The 20,555-nt window shown below is 40.6% G+C and overlaps 1 protein-coding gene across 10 annotated transcripts in view; it reads left to right on the forward strand.

Moving 5' to 3' along the window:
* Window positions 1-20,555, forward strand: part of SFMBT1 (Scm like with four mbt domains 1) — a 151,262-nt gene extending 130,707 nt beyond the window's left edge. For all 10 annotated transcript variants that reach the window (XM_055274226.2, XM_063645937.1, XM_055274216.2 and 7 more), the window contains 11 exons: window positions 3,029-3,155; window positions 4,200-4,313; window positions 6,365-6,407; window positions 8,976-9,040; window positions 11,563-11,702; window positions 12,532-12,641; window positions 13,990-14,165; window positions 17,440-17,618; window positions 17,859-18,104; window positions 18,924-19,052; window positions 19,890-20,555. In XM_055274226.2, coding sequence (XP_055130201.2) covers window positions 3,029-3,155; window positions 4,200-4,313; window positions 6,365-6,407; window positions 8,976-9,040; window positions 11,563-11,702; window positions 12,532-12,641; window positions 13,990-14,165; window positions 17,440-17,618; window positions 17,859-18,104; window positions 18,924-19,052; window positions 19,890-20,030 — 1,470 coding nt within the window. In that variant the 3' untranslated portion in view covers window positions 20,031-20,555. The remainder of the gene's footprint in view (window positions 1-3,028; window positions 3,156-4,199; window positions 4,314-6,364; window positions 6,408-8,975; window positions 9,041-11,562; window positions 11,703-12,531; window positions 12,642-13,989; window positions 14,166-17,439; window positions 17,619-17,858; window positions 18,105-18,923; window positions 19,053-19,889) is intronic.

Consider the following 20,555-nt stretch of genomic DNA (forward strand, 5'->3'; position numbering starts at 1 on the left):
TTATCTATTGCTGCTGCTTTCCACACCTCCCAGTAGTCTCTCATTACCAAAAGCAGTCACATCAAGAAATCTGTCATTCCTAACACTTTTGTTAAAGAGACATCCCTCTTAGCAACCTCCACTCTCTGTCTGGATGGGTTGCTCTTTAGGTTTGCCATGTAGTTTTTGTGGGTTTTTGTTGTTGTTGTTGTTTGTTTGTTTGTTTGTTTTGACAGGATCTTGCTCTTGTCACCCAGGCTGGAGTGTAGTGGTGCGATCTCAGCTCACTGCAACCTCCGCCTCCTGGGTTCAATCGATTCTCCTGCCTCGCCCTCCTGAGTAGCTGGGATTATAGGTGCCTGCCACCATGCCTGGCTAATTTTTGTATTTTTAGTAGAGACTGGGTTTCACCACGTTGGCCAGGCTGGTCTCGAACTCCTGACCTCAGGTGATCCACCCGCCTCGGCCTCCCGTAGTGCTGGGATTACAAGTGTGAGCCACTGTGCCAGCCTTGCCGTGTAGTTTTAATTATGGAAATGCCCTTGTCACCCAGGGAATTGCCCACTCCCCTTTTGTATGATTTGGGGTCCCTTGTTTTGTAGAGATTTCATGGCCTCCTCTTTCTTGGTTTGCTTCCTTGTTTTGATGGATCCCCATCTCTCAGTAGCTTCCTGTAACAGGGTGCAAGGGAAGTAAATTTTTGTTGACACTGTATATTTGAAAATGTCTTCACTCTACTGACTTGCTTCATAGTTTGGCTCAATGTGGAAGTTATTTTACTTGAGAATTCAGAAAACATTGCTCAGTTGTTTTCTAACTTCTAGTGTTACTGTCAAGAAGTTAAAAGCTATAAAGCTATTTTTATTTTTGTTCTTTTGTAGATGACCCGCTTTTTCCCCGACCGTTTCTGGAAGGTAGAGAACCCCTTTTCACAGTGATGAACCTTGATGCGAGCCTGTTTTCATCCGCTGTGCTGGGTTCTCAGTGGGCACTTTCTCTCTGGACCTTCATTCCTTTCTGTGTTGGGAAATTTTTTTTAAATCACTTCTTTGATTTCCTTCCTTCCATTTTGTCTCTTTTCTCTTTCTGGAAGTTCTTTTATTTGGTTGTGGCCCTCTGGATCAAACCTCTGCTTTTTTAATCTTTTTATCCTGTTTTATGTTTCTTAGTTGTTTTGCTTTGTTTTCTGGAAGATTTCCTAAACTTTGTCTTTCAGCCTTCCTTTTGAGTTTTTAATTTTTGACATCATGTTTTCTATTTTCTGGAACTCTGAGTAGTTCTTTCTTTCTTTTTTTTTTTTTTTTTTTTTTTTGATGGAGCTTTGCTCTTGTTGCTCAGGCTGGAGTGCAATGGCACGATCCCGGCTCACTGCAACCTCCACCTCCTGGGTTCGAGAGATTCTCCTGCCTCGGCCTCCCTAGTAGCTGGGATTATAGGCGCCCGCCACCACACCCAGCTAATTTTTTGTATTTTTAGTAGGGACGGGGTTTCGCTATGTTGGCCAGGCTTCTGTCGAATTCCTGACCTCAGGCGATCCATCCGCCTCAGCCTCCCAAAGTGCTGGGATTACAGGTACTTCTTTATTTTTAATATCATACTATTCTTGCTCTAAGGATGCAATAGTTTTTCTTATCTCTCAGAGGCTGTTAATTAATCCACCACCCCCCACACACACCTTTTGGGAAGTTTTCTTCTTGCATAATCACTGCTTTTTCCAAGTTGCTTGTCTGTTTTGGTCTCTAACTTTCATCTTCTTAGCTGTCTGGTAATTCTTGGTTGTTGCTATATTTAAGAATGGGTGACTAAAAGGAAGAGCTGATTGAAAGCTCTGAGCAGGTAGATGGAGCTTGTCAACCTTGAACTTTCCTATAGGATAGAATCTGATTGGTCATTTGTTGGGGAAACCTGAATCCATATCATTATGTGTTTCTTCCTGGGCTTATTATATCACCATAAGAAGTGTCTTCTAGTCCCCTGCCTGGTGGGTAGAGGCGGAGGGCTGGGCCTCTCAGCAGTCCATAGGCTAACCGCTGTTTTGGTCACGGCATACATGCCTCAGCAGTTCCTTGTGTCCTCTTGCCTAGGCATCTTCTCTTTTACCCTGTCCAGAGGATAAATCTCACCTTCTGCAGGGGAGAGGAAGGAATGGTTTCCCTAATGCATAGAGTCGAGGAGCCAATGGCATAACCTAAATGTTTCTTAAATGTTTTCAACAAATCCTCCTTGTTTTAACTATGTCTCCTCTACCTCCAGTTGCCTAGTACCTGGCAGTTCTTCCAGTTCGTAGCTTTCTTTACTGCCAGCTTAGAGTCGCCTTTAACTTAGTTTCTAGACCCTGTTCTAAATTTTAGCTTATAAAATGTTGTTTCCTTTCCTGTTATATCCATCTTAAGATAGATGTTAAGTTTTTGTCTTCAAAAGAGAAGCAAACCAAAAACAACTTTAGTTTTTAAGTTAGATGTCAGAAGAGAGAACACTCAAATGCAGATGTTCAGTTGTCCATTTTGACACAGATGCTGGATATTTTTCTGTTTTAAATGACCCTTTCCCACTGTTGATAAACATTCTTTATCCTGACTGCCTCTTATGATACACATACAAGTATGAACCAGGCAGTTTGTGGTATGATAGGGTGCTTTATGTGAGGGGAAGTGAGTCAACAGTGTTGATAGTCACTTGGTTCGGGACACAGAACCTTAGAGACTTTATTTCATTGATACCTTGTAATAGCACAGCCAGATGAGAGTTCTTAACCTCATCTGACAGGTGAAGAAACTGAGGCAAAAAGAGGTTATACAGCTTGAGCAAGGTCATACAGGTAGCAATAATGCAGGAATATGTGACATCAAAGAGTGTACTTCCTGTATACTTCCTATAACACCAGGAAAGGCAGACATTTTCCTTTTGCTTCATTAAAAAGCAAAACAATGCAAAATAAATGTTATCTTTAAACCTAGGGATTAAGTACTACTTGAAAAAGGTTTTCTGGCTGAGCACGAGTTAATACTGTGTTAATCCAGTAAATGGATTTGATTGATTCATTTTCTAGTTAATTTCTGAACATGAATTTAAGGAGAACATGAAGCTCGAGGCGGTGAACCCCATTCTCCCTGAAGAAGTGTGTGTTGCTACCATCACTGCAGTGAGAGGCTCCTACCTGTGGCTCCAGCTGGAGGGTGAGTGCCAGCACTCCAGAAGCCTTCCTGTGGCCACTCTCCTTTGAGCTTCCTGTTTACTCCTGTAATGTTGCCTGTTAAACTTAATGGATTAGTTAAATAGGGATCTTGTTCAGAGACTTTTGTAATGCAAGACTCTAAGCGAAATATTTATTTTCCTGTCCTTGGCTTTCAAATTCCAAATTTTAGGAAATGAATATGAATAAAAATTCATTACTACAGAGTCCCCTATTTTCTGGAAGGGGAGAACATAAGTCAAATAGCATATATTTTGATGTGACCAAGTTATATGAGCATGGACATTAACACCTAGCTTATTGAAGAGATAATATTTTGGTTGCTGCAGCCCAATAGAACCAAAAAGTATATAGAGTAGAAATGGTAAACTGTGCTAAAAGTAATATTCAATAATTGGACAGGTTTGTGGATGCAAGGCACTGCGTGAGTATTCAGTGCTACGGTTACCATATATGCCCTGAGCTGCTTTTTTATCCTGCTGCCAAATAGTCAGACTTTGAGAAGGTACCTACTGTTTCTGATTTGTAGAATTGGCATTTAATGTGGATGTCAAGGATAATATCGAATGTAGACTTTTATGCAATCCTTGTTCAGCAGCTTGCCAAATCACTTCTTGATTTGAATTCACTGTTCTTCTTTTCTGGCTTATTCCTGAAGTATCAGAACTGATGTTCTCATTGAGTAGAATTGTCACCTTTGCCATTTGGTTTCCATTTGTCTGAAATGACTGATATTTATTAACCATCTGAATGATACCAGTGGTAGTTCCAGTTTCTTATTTGCTGTTCCCTAGCTTAAGTGTCACCCTGTATATTCTCTACCCATTTTGGTCCTGATACAGTTTTACATGGAGGACAGTTTTTTTTCATAATGTTTATCATACATGAAAATGTATGACTTCTGTGTCAAGAGACTTGTGTCTGCATTATCATAAGAGTAGAACGTTATCTGGAAAATAGTTTATGAAGAAGGTTATTTAATGGTCTAAAAAAAGTTTGTTTGTTTGTTTGTTTTTAATCTAAACAGGTTCTAAGAAGCCTATACCTGAATGTATTGTAAGTGTGGAATCCATGGATATATTTCCTTTGGGCTGGTGTGAAACCAACGGCCACCCCCTCAGCACTCCTCGCCGAGCACGAGGTATCTATTTCTGGGTTAGAGGATTGATTGCTAAATAATCTTCTGTGTGGCTGCTGCCAATTAAAACTAATCTGGACATTTCAGAGAAAAAAAAAATGACATTCTGGTTATCTGTTCCTGCATAGGAAATTATTTATTGTAGCAAATATTTAATATCTTACAGTTTCTGTGGGTCAGGAATTTGGGTGCAACTTAGGTGGGTCGTCTGGATCTGAGTCTCTCACAGGCTGCGCTCAAAGTGTCAGCCAGGGCTCCAGTCATCTCAAGGCTCAACGTGGGGAGGATCTGCTCCCAGCTTTACGCAGATGATTATTGGCAAGTGTCTTAGTGCATTCTAGCTGCCGTAACCAAATACCATACACTGGGAAGTTTATAAATAACAGAAATTTATTTCTCACAGTTCTGGAGACTGGGAAGCCCAAGATCTAGGCATTGGCAGATTCAGTGTCTGGTGAGGGCGCATTTCCTGGTCCATAGTTGGCACCTTCTCGTTGTGTCCTCACATGGTAGAAGGGACTACTAGCTCTGTGGGTCTCTTTTTTAAGAGTACTAATCTGCATCATGAAGGTTCTGCCCTTGTGACCTAATCACCTTCTAAAGGCCCCATCTTCTCATACCAGCACATTGGTGGATAAGTTTCAATGGGAATTTTGGAGAGTACGAACATTCAGACCATAGCAGCAAGAATGCATCTTCTTGTGGGCTGTTGGACTGAGGGCCTGAGCTCCTTGCTGGGTGTTGGCTGGAGCCGTCCTTTAGTTCGTTGCCATGTGGGCCTCTCCGTAAGGCAGCTCACAACATGACAACTGGCTTCTATCAGAGTGAGGAAGCAAGAGAGCAAGAGAGGTTGAGGAAGATGGAAGCCAGAGTCTTTCTGCAACCTAACCTCGAAAGTGGCTACCCACTTTCCCCCTTTTTAAACAGCTTTATGGTGTTACAATTGACATACCAACTATCACCATAGTCAGACTGAGAACATTTTCATCATTTCAGAAAGAAACCCTATACTAATTAGCAATCAACCCCCACCCCAGCATCCACGAATCTACTTTCTGTCTCCATAGGTTTGCCTATTCTAGACATTTCACATAAATGGGATCATGGTCTTGTGTGACTGGCTTCTTTCACTTCGTGTACTGCTCTCAGAGTTCATCCATGTTGTAGTGTGTGTCCGTTCTTTATTCCTTTATATAACTGAATAATATTCCATGCTATAAATCTAACACATTTTGTTTATCTGTTTAACAGTTGATGGACATTTGAATTGTTTCCATTTTTTGACTATTAAGAATAAGTTTTATAGTTTTCTCCTGTGCTTTTCTCTAAGAGTTTTATAGTTTTAACCCTTACATTTATGTTTAGATCTTTGATCCCCTTTGGGTTACGTTTTATATATGATATGAGGCAGGGGTCCCCAACCCCTGGGCCATGGACCAGTAGTGGTCCATGGCCTGTTAGGAATCGGGCCACACAGCAGGAGGTGAGTGGCGGGTGAGTGAGTATTAGTGCCTGAGCTCCACCTCCTGTCAGATTGGGGCGGCATTAGATTCTCATAGGAGTGCGAATCTTATTGTGAACTGTCTTGTGAGGGATCTAGGTTGCATGATCTAATGCCTGACGATCTGAGGTAGAACAGTTTCATCCTGAAATGACCCCCCACCCCCTGGTCCATGGAAAAATTGTCTTCCATGAAGCCAGTCCCTGGTGCCAAAAAGGTTGGGGACCACTGATCTAATGTAAGGGTCCAACGTTATTCATTGAGCTTTCCCAACACTTACTGACCCAGGGAGCCTTGAAAATATTATTTTTGCTCTTTGTATAAAGACCCCTACCAAGAAAATGTGCCTCAGTCTAGATATTCAGACATAAGTATTAATTTATAGTACTATATATGTGTGTGTGTGTATATATATATATACACACACACATATATACACACACACTCACACAGAACCAGGTTTTAAATATGCTAATGTAACCTTAATACACATATAAATTTTCCATTGTCTTTTTATTTTTCTTGGCATTTATATATTTTTTTCTTCCTACAGTACATAAACAGAGGAAAATTGCAGTGGTTCAGCCAGAAAAACAGTAAGTAATGTAATAATATGAACGGTTTACAACTTAGAATATCTAGAAAAATAACTATTTCAGAGGGTATATTTCCTCATTTTCTCAGATGGAAGCATAATTTTTTAATTCAACATTTGATCATTTGTATACTTCTCTTTGCAGTATATGCATTTTCTAAAATGGCATTATATACAAAAGGGTAAAATGCATTCTCAAGATGGTGTCTAAATTGAGTTTTCTTTGGCTTTTAGAGCCTTAAGGTAGTTGAATAAAAGAAAGAAAATAAGAGTACCCATGCGGGTATTCATTAAGGAAGAGCAAAAATTGTAAATTAGGATATGATTTGTCACAGTGGAAAAAAATAAAGCTTGGGGTAGAAGACAACTCTAAAAGAAAAGACACATTCAAAGGAGTGGCTTTGTGCCCATCAAGAAATTCTTCGTTTGGCCGGGCATGGTGGCTCACGCTTGTAATCCCAGCACTTTGGGAGGCCGAGGCGGGCGGATCACGAGGTCAGGAGATCGAGACCACAGTGAAACCCCGTCTCTACTAAAAATACAAAAAAAATTAGCCGGGTGTGGTGGCGGGCGCCTGTAGTCCCAGCTACTCGGAGAGGCTGAGGCAGGAGAATGGCGTGAACCCGGGAGGCGGAGCTTGCAGTGAGCCGAGATCGTGCCACTGCACTCCAGCCTGGGCGACAGAACAAGACTCCATCTCAAAAAAAAAAAAAAAAAAAAAAAAAAAAAAAAAAAAAAAAAAAAGAAATTCTTCGTTTGTAACATACCTGCACGCACAGCTTTTGAGAAACAGTTAATTAGTAGTGCCTTCAAACCTTAAAAGTACAAATGTTTCTGTGTGTATATGTGTGTTTTAAAACATTGGGTGTTGAATTCTCTATTAATCTGCTGGGGCTGCCATACAAAATACCACAGGCTCGGTTGCTTTAAACCAGCAGTCCCCAACGCTTTTGGCACCAGGGACCAAGGTTTCGTGGAAGACAGTTTTTCTACAGACTGGGGTGGGGAATGGTTTTGGGATGAAACTGTTCCACCTCAGATCATCAGGCATTAGATTATCCTAAGGGGCATGCAACCTAGATTCCTCAAATGCACAGTTCACAATGGGGTTCACACTCCTGTGAGAATCTAATGCTGCTGCCAATGTGACAGGAGGCCGAGTTCAGGCCGTAATGCTCCCTCGCCTGCTGTGCAGCCCCATTCCTAACAGGCCATAGACGGGTACTGGTCTGTGGCCCTGGGGTTGGGGATCCCTGCTTTAAACCACAGAAATTTATTTTCTTACATTCTGGAGGCTGGGAAATCCAAGATCAAAGTGCTGGTGGATTTGGTTCCTAGTGAGGACATTCTCCCTGGCTAGCAGATGGCTGTCTTCTGGCTGTGTCCATGCTTGGTGGAAAAATCTTTCTCTCCCCGGCACCTCCCAACCCCTCTCTTCTTATAAGGCTATCAATGCTATTGGATTACAGCCTACCCTTATGACCTCATTTAATCTTAATTACCTCCCCAAGGCCCCATCTTCAAATACAGTAAGATTTGAAGCACTAGGGCTTCAACATATGAATTTGAGTAGGAGGAAACAATTCTGTATATAGCGAATTCTATAATTACCTAAACCTTTGTAACCATGTGGGTAATAAAACTAACAACAGAAGTGGAGAGAAAGGCCATAGACATTTATCCCAAGTAGAGAAGTGAGGTAACAATGAAAAAAAGACTGGCCTTGGATTTTTCCTTGACTAAGTTGCCAAAACTGATCCAAAGGTTTAGTCAGGTTGCATTCTAAAAGATAAATTAGGCTTTTTTTCAGAATAAGCCTCTGTTTTTTTTAAATAACATGATTTGTCTTTAATTTGAAAACTGATAGACGAAGAAAACACACCCTATATAAAGTTTCTGTTCTTTGTTAAAAAATGAGTAGTTTATTTGTGGTTTAAGCATCTCACAAGAAATTTTGTAATTTTTTTGCCCAATGAATGAAGAGAAAGTTTGAACATGTGGTATCATAGTGCTGTATACAGACTGTCCATTGGCTCATTATGCCCTATATATAGTTTTAAAAACAATTGTTCTTTTTTATTGTTGTAGTTTTTTTGTTTTTTTTGTTTTGGTTTTTTTGACACGGAGTCCTGCTCTGTCACCCAGGCTGGAGTGCAGTGGCACGATCTTGGGATCTCGGCTTACTGCAAGCTCCGCCTCCCGGGTTCACACCACTCTCCTGCCTCAGCCTCCTTAGTAGCTGGGACTACAGGTGCCCGCCACCATGCCCGGCTAATTTTTTGTATTTTTAGTAGAGATGGGGTTTCACTGTGTTAGCCAGGATGGTCTCAATCTCCTGACCTCGTGACCCACCCACCTTGGCCTCCCAAAGTGCTGAGATTACGCGTGAGCCACCGCATCCAGCCTTGTTCTTTAAAAAAAAAAAAAAGTATCGTCAAGGGAGTACCTTCTGTTACAGATTTTGCAACATGCCACATTTGCTTTCTTCTTAGATTTGAAGGAAACTAAGCCTCACACTTTACTGATCTTAAGAATTATCTCACTATTTTACTGTGTTTTCTTGACCCAGAGTACCATCCTCGAGGACTGTCCACGAGGGCCTGAGGAATCAGGAGCTGAACTGCACAGAGTCAGGTATAAGCACATGTCATCTTGCAGAAAAGAAGACTTAGTTTCTTTTAATGGACTATATCTGAAAATAACTTAAAACAGTACATTTGATGTATAGTATGTGACTTCATAGAGGAGTCTCTTGTGACTTTAGAGTTATAACTGTCTAAGATGTGTTTAGTTTAATAATCATCTCTAGGCTGATAGTTCCATCCACTTCTAATAATTGTAGCTATTCTTTACACACCGGTTGTGTGCCAAGGGTTCAGAAGGCCGATGTTACCATCCTTGACTTTATAGCTAAAGAACCTGAAGTTTTCCAGGCAGTGTTCTTTCTTAAGCTAGATGGTTCAGAGTTAGAAGTTTATTCTTTTTAAAACCCTTTTTTATGATATGCATACTTTGTATATAAATTTCACAATTTATGTGAAAAAAATAAAGCAATGGAAAAAGAAATTGTCCCAGAGGCAATGCCTGATAAATGAGAGAAAAATCCTTGCTGGAGGTTCAAGCCTTTTGTCCAGGGTTCTGTCTTGAACTATTCTTAACTTCCACGTGCTTGTTGTATAATGTTTAGGATGCTGGCTGTGTGTATTCTAGCACAGATTGCGCATTCGGTTGATATTTAGTAAATGTCTAGAAGAGAAATCGAAGCTCAGAGAAATCACACAGCTTATGAGTAGAAAGACCAGAAATGAAACTGAAGTCTTTCACAAATTAGAAACCCGTACTTCCATCTCTTCTACCTCCTGCCTTTTCATTACATCATTTGTACATAGAGGGTTAGGACTGTGTAACTCCTTGCTTTTGATGCATTCCTGGCCATTCGAGTGCCTACTGAAACCACAGAATTTAAGACATTAATATCTTCTGTACAACCTCAGCCAAGGCCTTTTGGTTTGGATTTTGTCATAGGTCAGGTTCCCTGGGAAACAGAGTCTGAGACTCTGACATATGCATTCAGGAGTTTCATTGAGGAATATTTTTGGGAACAGCTCCTTAGAAGGAGTAAAGAAAGTAGGATTGGGCAAAGAGATAAGTTGAACCATGATGCAGTTGCAGCAGAAGTTTCTTCTAGTTCCACTGGGAGCCCTGAAGCTGATCTAACCACTCAGAGTTGATCCTAATTCAGGTGTGGTGGCCACACTTTACTGACCAGTTATTGGAAGTAAGCCACTGCTCCCTCCCCACCTCACAAGGGGCAAGGTGGCCCTCTCCTGCTGAGAGCAGTACCCAATTCAGGGTGATTCCAGAATAGACTTAAAACTGGGAGCTGTAAGCTGCCAACATACCCAGCAGCAGGGATATGAGTGCCTTAATTCTGAAGAGAGGCATTTGGGTTGCAGGGTTCAACTGGAAATGTGAGCACCAGCATACTGGCCACTATGATAGACCATCTTTTTTTGTTTTGTTTTGTTTTGAGACAGAGTCTCGCTGTGTCATCCAGGTTGGAGTGCAATGGAGTGATATCAGCTCACTGCAACCTCCGCCTCCTGAGCTCAAGCTGTCCTCCTACATCAGCCTCCCGAGTAGCTGGGACTACAGGCGTATGCCACCGCATGTGGCTGATTTTTTTGTTTTTGTTTTTGTTTTTGTTTTTTGTAGAGATGGGGCTTCACTGTGTTACCCAGGCTGGTCTCGATCTGGACTCAAGCGACGTGCTCCCCCTTTGGCCTCCCAAATTGCTGGGATTACGGGCATGAGCCACCACACCTGGCCATGACTATTCTTAATTAAAGAGAAAACATTATGAACTGCAGGATCCTATCAACAATGGGCAGTGTGCTCATATCTTTCCTTAACATTGGATTAACAGGCATATCTATTAGAAGAGCTTCTCTGTGCTTTATAGCAGTATTTTAGTGTCTTTGAATTTTTTACATTCAACAGCTGACATGCCTACCACTATGAGGGGATTTTTTTAAAACATTAAATTGAAGGACAGTATTGATACAGACAAATAGTTGAAGAAAAGGGTCTCTAGACCCAGTTATACCCCACAGTACAAAAAAAACGTAGAGATGTGGTCACAGCATACTTTTAGCCCTCTGAGAAATCTCAGAGATGGGAGAGCTCTCACAACATCAAAGGCTGCCAACATATTAGTTTGGTGGTTTTTAGGAGGCAAACTGTAATTCTAAATAATATTCAACAGTTTCTATAAATATTCCAGAATAGATTATTGAAAGTTGGTTTTTGAAGACCTGGAAAAGAAATCATTGATCGTCCAGAATCCTCATGTGTTCTTGAAATACACCCTCTACTTTCTTTATTAATAGAAGATAAGGTTCTTCTATCAATTTTGCAGTAACCTAGGAACTAATTAGCATGTTAATTCAGGACTCTTTGATTTCAGCAGAGTGATAAGCTCTGTAAGTTACTTAAGAGCATTCTCAGACAACATGTTAAGCTTCAAAATAAGTAATCCTAAACTTTATATTAATATAATGGTACATGTGCTTGGTTTTTCTTTCCTGGCAGTTCAGCTTTGGAAACATGGGGTAGAGAATGACTGTTTTGAATATTTGTTTTTCTTCATTTCCCAGTTATGATTAATGGAAAATATTGCTGTCCAAAGATATACTTCAACCACCGTTGCTTCTCAGGGCCATATCTTAACAAAGGAAGAATTGCTGAGCTGCCTCAATGTGTGGGACCTGGGAACTGTGTTCTGGTCCTTAGAGAGGTAAGGTTCTGGCCTAGAGCAAAATAACTTGGAAATTTCACAGCATTCTCCTATAGTCATTTCTACAGGGAGCCACATGCCATAGATGTGACAGTTCTAGGTTTTATCAAAAGTTACTAACTTTTCTCCTGTTTTGAACAGTGAAGAGGGTATGTAATTATTTCTCCTCCCTAGGAAACATTCACGTAAACAACTCTTCACACAGCAGGTTCACCTCTGTCAGGGTAGAAAAGTCTTCTGTCAGAGACCAGAAGAGAACTATACAAAAGGGAACTGTGAGGTTACTCTGTGACTGAAAGGAAGTGGCTATGTGGCATTAACCTAGCGGCCATGATAAAGCTACACATCTGCTGGGCTTTCTGTTCTTCCCAGCCCGTGTGAAATGCTGCAAGCAACAGATAAGAGACCTTTCAGCCCTCAGGGTGGCAAGTCAAGATCTGGGGAAGCCAGAGCATCTGGACCAGACTCCTCCAGCCACAAGGCGGCTCAGCTGTCTACACAGTGGTCCAAACAAATATAATTTTCTGTGTGTACCGTGGCTGGGAAAGCATTTGGAAGCATTTTCTGGAGCAATTTGAAAATCATGGTACCTGTTTTTTCCCTGACCATAACATTTAAAAAATGTTGAAGAGGATCTGGTTTCCCTCTTATTTGCATCTTCGGGTGGCTGTAATATCTCCGATACTATTATTTTGTTAACATTTGTTAATTCATATGACTAGAATTGACCTCCTAAATAACCTTAACATTTTAAGGAAGAAATGACAAGATTCTAATGGTCTGCTTTTCTCCTTCCCAATCTGTGTTTCTGTTTTAAAACCGAGCTCAGGTCCTCACTTTACTTATCAATGCAGCCTACAAACCCAGCCGTGTCCTTCGGGAGCTCCAGCTGGACAAAGACTCTGTGTGGCACGGATGTGGGGAAGTCCTAAAAGCCAAGTGAGTAGACTACTTGTTTTTACTCTTTACTTTTACTTGTCTTTTAAAAGTCACAGAATCGGCAGGGCACAGTGGCTCACGCCTGTAATCCCATCACTTTGGGAGGCCGAGGTGAGCGGATCACAAGGTCAGGAGTTCAAGACCAACCTGGTCAACATGATGAAACCCCATCTCTACTAAAAATACAAAAATTAGCCAGGCACGGTGCACACACCTGTAATCCCAGCTACTTGGGAGGCTGAGGCAGGAGGATTGCTTGAACCCAGGAGGTGGAGGTTGCGGTGAGCTGAGATCGTGCCACTACACTCTAGCCTGAGTGACAGAGGGAGATTCTGTCTCAAACAAACAAACAAAAATTCACAGAATCAGTTCTGTGGATAATATCAGAAGCCTTATGTTTCCTTAGGCAGGGCTTTTTCAGCTATTTGTGGTGAAGGACCAGGCTTGTTTTTCTTTTTTAGATTTTTGTTCTTTCATGGATCAGTACATTTATAAAATATGATAGAATGAATTATAAGAAATATGAAATTTAAGACCGGGCACTGTGGCTCACGCCTGTAATCCTAGCACTCTGGGAGGCTGAGGTGGGCGGATCACCCGAGGTCAGGAGTTCAAGACCAGCCTGGCCAACATAGTGAAACCCCGTCTCTACTCAAAATACAAAAATTAGCCAGGTGTGGTGGTGTGCGCCTGTAATCCCAGCTACTTGGGAGGCTGAGGCAGGAGAATCTCTTGACCTGGGAGGCGGAGGTTGCAGTGAGCCGAGATCATGCCACTGCACTTCATCCAGTCTGGGTGACAGAGCGAGACTGTCTCAAAAACAAAAAGGGAATAAGAAATTTAAGACATAAAAATGCAAGAACAGTTTTTGTTATTAGATGTAAGAGACATAAAATTACTTTTTCAAATTACTGTGAAAGGTTATAAACATGTACTCTTGCTTTCTGATCTTGTCATGGATGGATGGCAATTGGCAGGTCATACTGGTCCTTGGATAACAGTCTGAGGATCACTGCCAAGGGTAAAGAAAGACTTAGTGAAAAGTCACTTTTCTTTTTAGAGCAGTTAGTGAAATTACTATTTGAAAACCTTAACTTAGGAACAGAAAGCAGGAGCTTAATTTTGCTAATTTAAATAACTCAGCTTTTAGTTGTCATAGCTTACCAGATTTAATTTGATTTAAGTTCAATATGCAGAACTTCCTTGTTGTTTTCAGGGCCCTTGAACTATAAAGGACATAGAATATTCCAAGAAGCAAAAATAGTTTTTAGATGTATTAATATGTTTGATTTTTCTCTGGGTAATCATTAGCCCAATATATTTGGCATCTGATGTCTTCCAATGGCAGATATAAAGGAAAGAGTTATCGGGCTACTGTTGAGATAGTGAAAACAGCAGATCGGGTGACTGAATTCTGCCGGCAAACCTGTATCAAACTGGAATGCTGTCCTAACCTCTTCGGTCCACGGATGGTTCTGGATAAGTGTTCTGAGAACTGTTCTGTACTTACAAAGACCAAATACAGTGAGTCATGTTTTTCCAATGTGTTAACCATAGCAGCTGACCATACCTTACATCTTGGAAAGTTTTTTACTTTACAGACATTCATATATAGCAGAGGCACACGAACTTCTTCTGTAAAGGGCCAGATGATAAATATTTCATGCTGTGGGTCATATGCTTTCTGTCACATATTCTTTTTCTATGTGTTGTGTTTTCATTTTTTAAGAACTCTTTCGGCCGGGCGTGGTGGCTCATGCCTGTAATCCTAGCACTTTGGGAGGCCGAGGCAGGCGGATCACTTGAGGTCAGGAGTTTCGAGACCAGTCTGGCCAACATGGTGAAACCCCGTCTCTACTAAAAATAGAAAAACTAGCTGGGTGTGGTGGCACATGCCTGTAATCCCAGCTACTTGGGAGGCTGAGGCAGGAGAATCACTTGAAAGCGGGAGATGAAGGTTGCAGTGAGCTGAGATTGCGCCACTGCACTCCAGCCTGGGTGACAAAATGAGACTCTGTCTCCAGAAAAAAAAAAAGAACCCTTTAAAAAATGTAAGGGTAATTTTTGGCTTGGGAGCTATACCAAAACAGGTCATGGGCCAGACTTGACCCATGGGCTTTAGTGTGCCAACTTTTATATATAGCATGTATATAAATTAGTTATTGTATCTAATAGGATATGTAATTCATTCATACAATCTGCAAGTATATATTTTGTGCTCATTGTGTGCTTATGCTGTTCTAGCACTGGGATACAACAATAAAGAAAACAAATTCCTATCCTCAGTGAGTTTACTTTTAATGTGGGAGACAGATAACGAACAAGGGAAGAAATTTAGAGAGAGGTCAGTATTTAGAGAAATACTGTGGGGAACAGTGAAGCAAAGTGGGCAAGCAAAATAGGACAGTGAGGAAGGCTGGGAGGTGGGGTGCTGTTTATGCAAGGGGTCAGGGAAGTCTTTCTGACAGGTGACACCTCGAAGGAAACGGGAGCCAGCTTTGCAGAGAGCTGGGTGGGAGTGTTCTGGGGAGGGGGCATCAAGGGCACAGGCTTGAGGCAGAAGCTTGCTTAGTGTCTCTGAAGAGAAGCAATGAAGCTACAATAGTTGGGGAGGTGGAAATAGGAGAGGAGGTAGTTGCAACCTCACCTTGAACTGTCATAGCACCTATTCGCTGTCCTTGCTTATCTTCTCCTTTGAGAAACTGGGGCAGGGGTCACATAGGATGAAATTTACAATTTGGAGCCTTGTCAAGGCATTGCCACCCAACGACAAAATTCTGATCCTGCCTTTCCTTAAATCCTACAAGCCCTATGTCACTTGGGAGAATCAATACAGAGGAGGATTTTTACCTTGTTAAAATGGAAAGATTTCTTTTAGGGATCTGTGCCTCTTAAACTATAGTGCATACAGATCACTGAAGGATCTTGTTAAAATGGAGCTTCTGATGTATCAGGTCTGTGGGTATCTAGGTCCTGAGTATCTATCTGCATTTCCAACAAGTTCCCAGATGCCACTGATGCTGTTGATCCAAGGTCCATACTTAGTATGACGAGCTTTCTAATCAGTATTTAAATTATAAAATCTTGTAAGTCTAACCTTCTAGTTTCTATTTATATTTATTGGATTGTAAACTCCTTAAGAGTAGGAATTATCTTAGCCTCTTGTATCAGACTCAGCACTTAGTTTAGGAAACTGCAATGATTAGGAGCTGAGTGAAAAATACTATTCATATAAGTACACTACTCTGAAGGAAGATATGTGAGGGGAAGATATGTGGATTTTATTGTGCCTTTTGTCTGAATTTATCTTTCATAATAATATAGTTGAAATTAGCCTAGAATTTAGAAGGACAGTTATAATTTTTCCCAGTTAGTAATTTGAATGATGTCAAATGGATTCATATCCTTTAGAAAATTTCAATTTTTTTCATAAAATTTTATTATATTTTGATATTACTTTAATACATAACTCAGCTAGAATATGTATGTTTCATTTCTGGAATGTATATTCTAAAATTTATATGAAAATGCAGAGGATCTAGAATAGCTGAAACAATTTGGAAAAAAGAATAAAGTTGGAAGACTTACTCTCTCTCTTTTTTTAACCATAAAGTTACAATAATCAAAAGAGTGTGGCGTTAAAGAATAGTCAAGCCAGGTGCGATGGCTCACACCTGTAGTCCCAGCACTTTGGGAGGCCGAGGCGGGGAGATGACCTGAGGTCAGGAGTTCAAGACCAGCCTGACCAACATGGTGAAACCCTGTCTCTAGTGAAAATACAAAAATTAGCTGGGCGTGTGGTGGCGGACGCCTGTAGTCCCAGCTACTCAAGAGGCTGAGGCAGGAGAATCACATGAACCCAGGTGGTGGAGGTTACAGTGAGCCAAGATTGCGCCACTGCACTCCAGCCTGGGTGACAGACTCTGTCTCAAAAAAAAAAGAATAGTCAAATAGAACAATGGGACAGACCACAGGGTCCAGAAATAGAGCCAAACTTAACATGGTTAAATGATTTTCAACAAGAGAGATGAAGAAATTTAAGGGAGAAAGAAAATTCTTTTTAACAAATAGCACTGGTACAACCAGATATCCAAATAGAAAAGAAACATATAATAAAACACATGACTCAAAAACATTATGCCTAGTAAAAGAAGTCACACATGGCTGGGCATGGTGGCTCATGCCTATAATCCCAGCACTTTGGGAGGCTGAGGCAGGCAGATCATGAGGTCAAGAGATTGAAACCATCCTGACTAACATGGTGAAACCCCGTCTCTACTAAAAGTACAAAAATTAGCCAGGCATGGTGGTCTGTGCCTGTAATCCCAGCTACTCAGGAGGCTGAGGCAGATGAATTGCTTGAACCTGGGAGGCAGAGGTTGCAGTGAGCCGAGATTGTGCCACTCCACTCCAGCCTGGCGACAGAGCAAGACTCCATCTCAAAAAAAAAAAAAAAAAAGTCACACACAAAAAAGTGCTTACTGTGTGGTTCCATAGAGGCAAAGCTAATCTATAGTGATAGTGTTTAGAATAGTGGCTGCTTCTAGTAAGGGGTACTGACTGGGAAGGGACCATGGGAGCTTTCTGGGTTGAAGATGTTCTATATACTTTGATATGGAGGGATCATTCAGTACTAGTCAAACCGTGCACTTCAGATCTGTTTATTCCACTCTATGGAATCTAAACCCCAATCAAATACAATGTACCTGTTTTTTGCTATGCTAATAAAATCTCTTGTGGTTTTGAGGTACACAAAAATAATGAAGCTACTTCATTTTTCTTTGTCATCCGCATTTAGCACACTATTACGGAAAGAAGAAAAATAAAAGAATTGGGAGGCCACCTGGTGGGCATAGTAACTTAGCTTGTGCCCTGAAAAAAGCCAGTAAGAGGAGAAAGAGGCGGAAAAATGTTTTTGTTCATAAGAAGAAACGCTCTTCTGCATCTGTTGATAATACCCCAGCGGGCTCTCCCCAGGTAGGAGATCTGTGATGTGCCTGTAATGTCTTGAAGCCAAGTGACCACTGCTTTATAGTATGGACACAGAATACCTGCAGGTCTTTCTAACTCAGATCTCTGGCCAATAGAAGATGGTTTTGTGGCCCAAGAACTGGTTTGTCCTGAATTTCTTTTCTTTCTTTATTAATTTTTTTAAAATCATATGAAACCTGGGATTGATGTCCTGAATGTCAATGAGACTTCTCTCCTTTTCCTCAGGGAAGTGGGGGTGAAGATGAGGATGACCCAGATGAAGGGGATGATGATTCCCTAAGTGAAGGCAGTACATCCGAGCAGCAGGATGAGCTACAGGAAGAATCAGAAATGTCAGAAAAAAAGTCATGCTCCTCTTCTCCCACCCAAAGTGAGATATCCACATCGCTGCCTCCAGATAGACAAAGGAGAAAAAGGGAGCTTCGCACCTTTTCATTTTCTGACGATGAAAATAAACCTCCTTCACCAAAGGTACCATTTAAAAAATAGTTTCTTTTTTATTTCTTTCTAAAATTTCCGTCTGGAATATGATTATTAGTGATATTGGCATTCTACTTCTTTCAATACAGACTTATGTAGAATTTCCAGGGTCTCTTGTAAAGTGACCCCAAATGCAGTGATTTACATGTGTTTCAAGGATTAGTTGAGATCATCTACTTATAGGGGGAAAGTCTCTCTCAGAGTAGCTGCTTGTTTTAACAAAAAAAAAAAAAAAGCTCCATTGCTAGCTTATTTGTAGCTTGTCATTTATTTTTGGGAAAACTGCCTTTTTAATATGTTTCATAATATATATGGTTTTGTAGAAAAAAGTTATCCTTTTGATTCTGGTTAAGCCATTTGGTTTAGTATATTTACTGTATACGTATGAACATTTTATAACATATATATAACACTAAAGAACAATTTAGTGTTCAAAAACTAGATTGCTTTTTAAGAACATTCCATGAACAGAAGCAGTAAAGATTCCTCCTGGTAGTTTATTTAGTTAAGCCTTCTCTCAATGGAATTATCATCCCCTTCTCTTCAGCACCCTATTTTTCTTAGTTAAATTGTCTAAATTATCTGTGCTGAAACTTTGAGATAAATTCTTTCCCATTGATACTTCGTATTATAAAAGACAGACATTTTCTGAGTACCTGATGCACATGGGTCTTTGCCATCTTTGCTGAGAGAAATCATGTCCTAAGACCACTTTAAATCATGTCTTGAAAGATTATGATTTTAGGTAGAGAGACTTTTTTAGAATAAAATAGGCTTAACACTGGTTTGATTGTGTTGTGGGGAATGAAGGAAATAAGGATCGAAGTTGCTGAAAGGCTTCACCTGGACAGTAACCCCTTGAAGTGGAGTGTGGCAGACGTTGTGCGGTTCATCAGATCCACTGACTGTGCTCCATTAGCAAGAATATTCCTAGACCAGGTAATCACAGATACCTATAATTTTTAGTAATGTCTCTTTAGTAATAAATTATGGATGTAATAGTCAACAATTTATTTACAAGTTTTAGGAAAAATGTTTTAATCCAAAAGAAAAGAATTGTCTTAATTCCATTTTTAGGAATCAAAGATGATAAAAAGTTACTTAACAGACTTGCTTCATAGTAGAAGGAGATTATCATTGCATTCCAATTTTTCCTAAGAATTTGATTCCATCCCTCCAATATCAAGCATACCATGCTTAATTGTCCACATCTTTTCAACAATAATGATTTGCTTGTTTAAAAAAAATAGCATCTGTCACATTAGGCTCTAGAGTGGCGATAAGTTTTAAGGCAAGCTTGCTGAAACACAGTCAGTGGCCTTAAACATTGAAATAAGTTTTGTTTAGAAAATTAGGGAGGTTCAAGAGCTTATCGGGTTTTTATGAATGTTACAGAGTAGGAAAACATTGAAGTTGATAGTTAATCCTTTGTTTCAGATTTAGAAGGAACCCTCTAAAAAGATGGCACAATTAGTTGCCAGTTACAGGGCTAGTCAGTTTACTAAATTTCTATGGGGCAGAGACTCTGTGGAATGGATTCTTATCCTTGGTAAAACTTTATTGTCCTCAGTAAAACTTTATTAATTCTGAAGCTTCATTAGTATGGAAGACTGTGGAGTCACTTAAAAGGAAGTATGTGATACCTAAGATGAAAAAGTAAGGAAAGGAAAGCATAGGGATTCCAGTTTTGACAAAGCTAATGTGAGGAGAGGCTGTCATGATCAAGCTGCCTTTCATGTGCACATCACAGATAATTTGTCTTTTATGCTTTAACAGGAAATTGATGGGCAGGCCCTGTTGCTCCTTACCCTTCCCACTGTTCAAGAATGCATGGACTTAAAATTGGGCCCTGCCATCAAACTTTGCCATCACATAGAGAGGATCAAGTTTGCTTTTTATGAGCAGTTTGCCAACTGAGAAGGACAACCAAAGTGAGCTGGATCTTTGAAGCACAAATGCAGCAAATCCTTCACCCTGCTTTATAAGTGGAGCTGGAATAGTCCTGGGGCTCTGGGGCCTGCAGGTATCAGCTTGCTCTCTTTGCACTTTCGGGGATGGAGGACTCACAGTGAGGAAGCAAAAACTGTGCACAGAAGCGGATCACCTGCTGGTGGAAATGTGGACATCTCTTATTCAGCAGATGGCAGTTTTAAAAAAATAAAGGTTGTGAGGAAAAGACTTATATAAGAAGAAAAGCATTTCCAGTGGTGTGGCCTGAAAACAAAGAATAACCTAGGCTGCTGGAAAGCACCCTTTTGGTTGTTTTCATTCTGTTCCCTCCCATTGTAGATTGAACTTTGTTCTCTGCTTTCTTTTTCTTGGAAAGAGAGGACCTAGCTTTAAGTCAGCACTGATTTGGGACTGTTCCTAAGGCATATCAGTGCTTCATTGTCATTGTGTTTTTAAGCTTTTTAAAATTAAAACAGTTCATTTTGGGGATGA

This window comes from Symphalangus syndactylus, chromosome 1 (genome assembly GCF_028878055.3).
Source record: "Symphalangus syndactylus isolate Jambi chromosome 1, NHGRI_mSymSyn1-v2.1_pri, whole genome shotgun sequence".
In the NCBI taxonomy this organism is placed as follows: Eukaryota; Metazoa; Chordata; class Mammalia; order Primates; family Hylobatidae; genus Symphalangus; species Symphalangus syndactylus.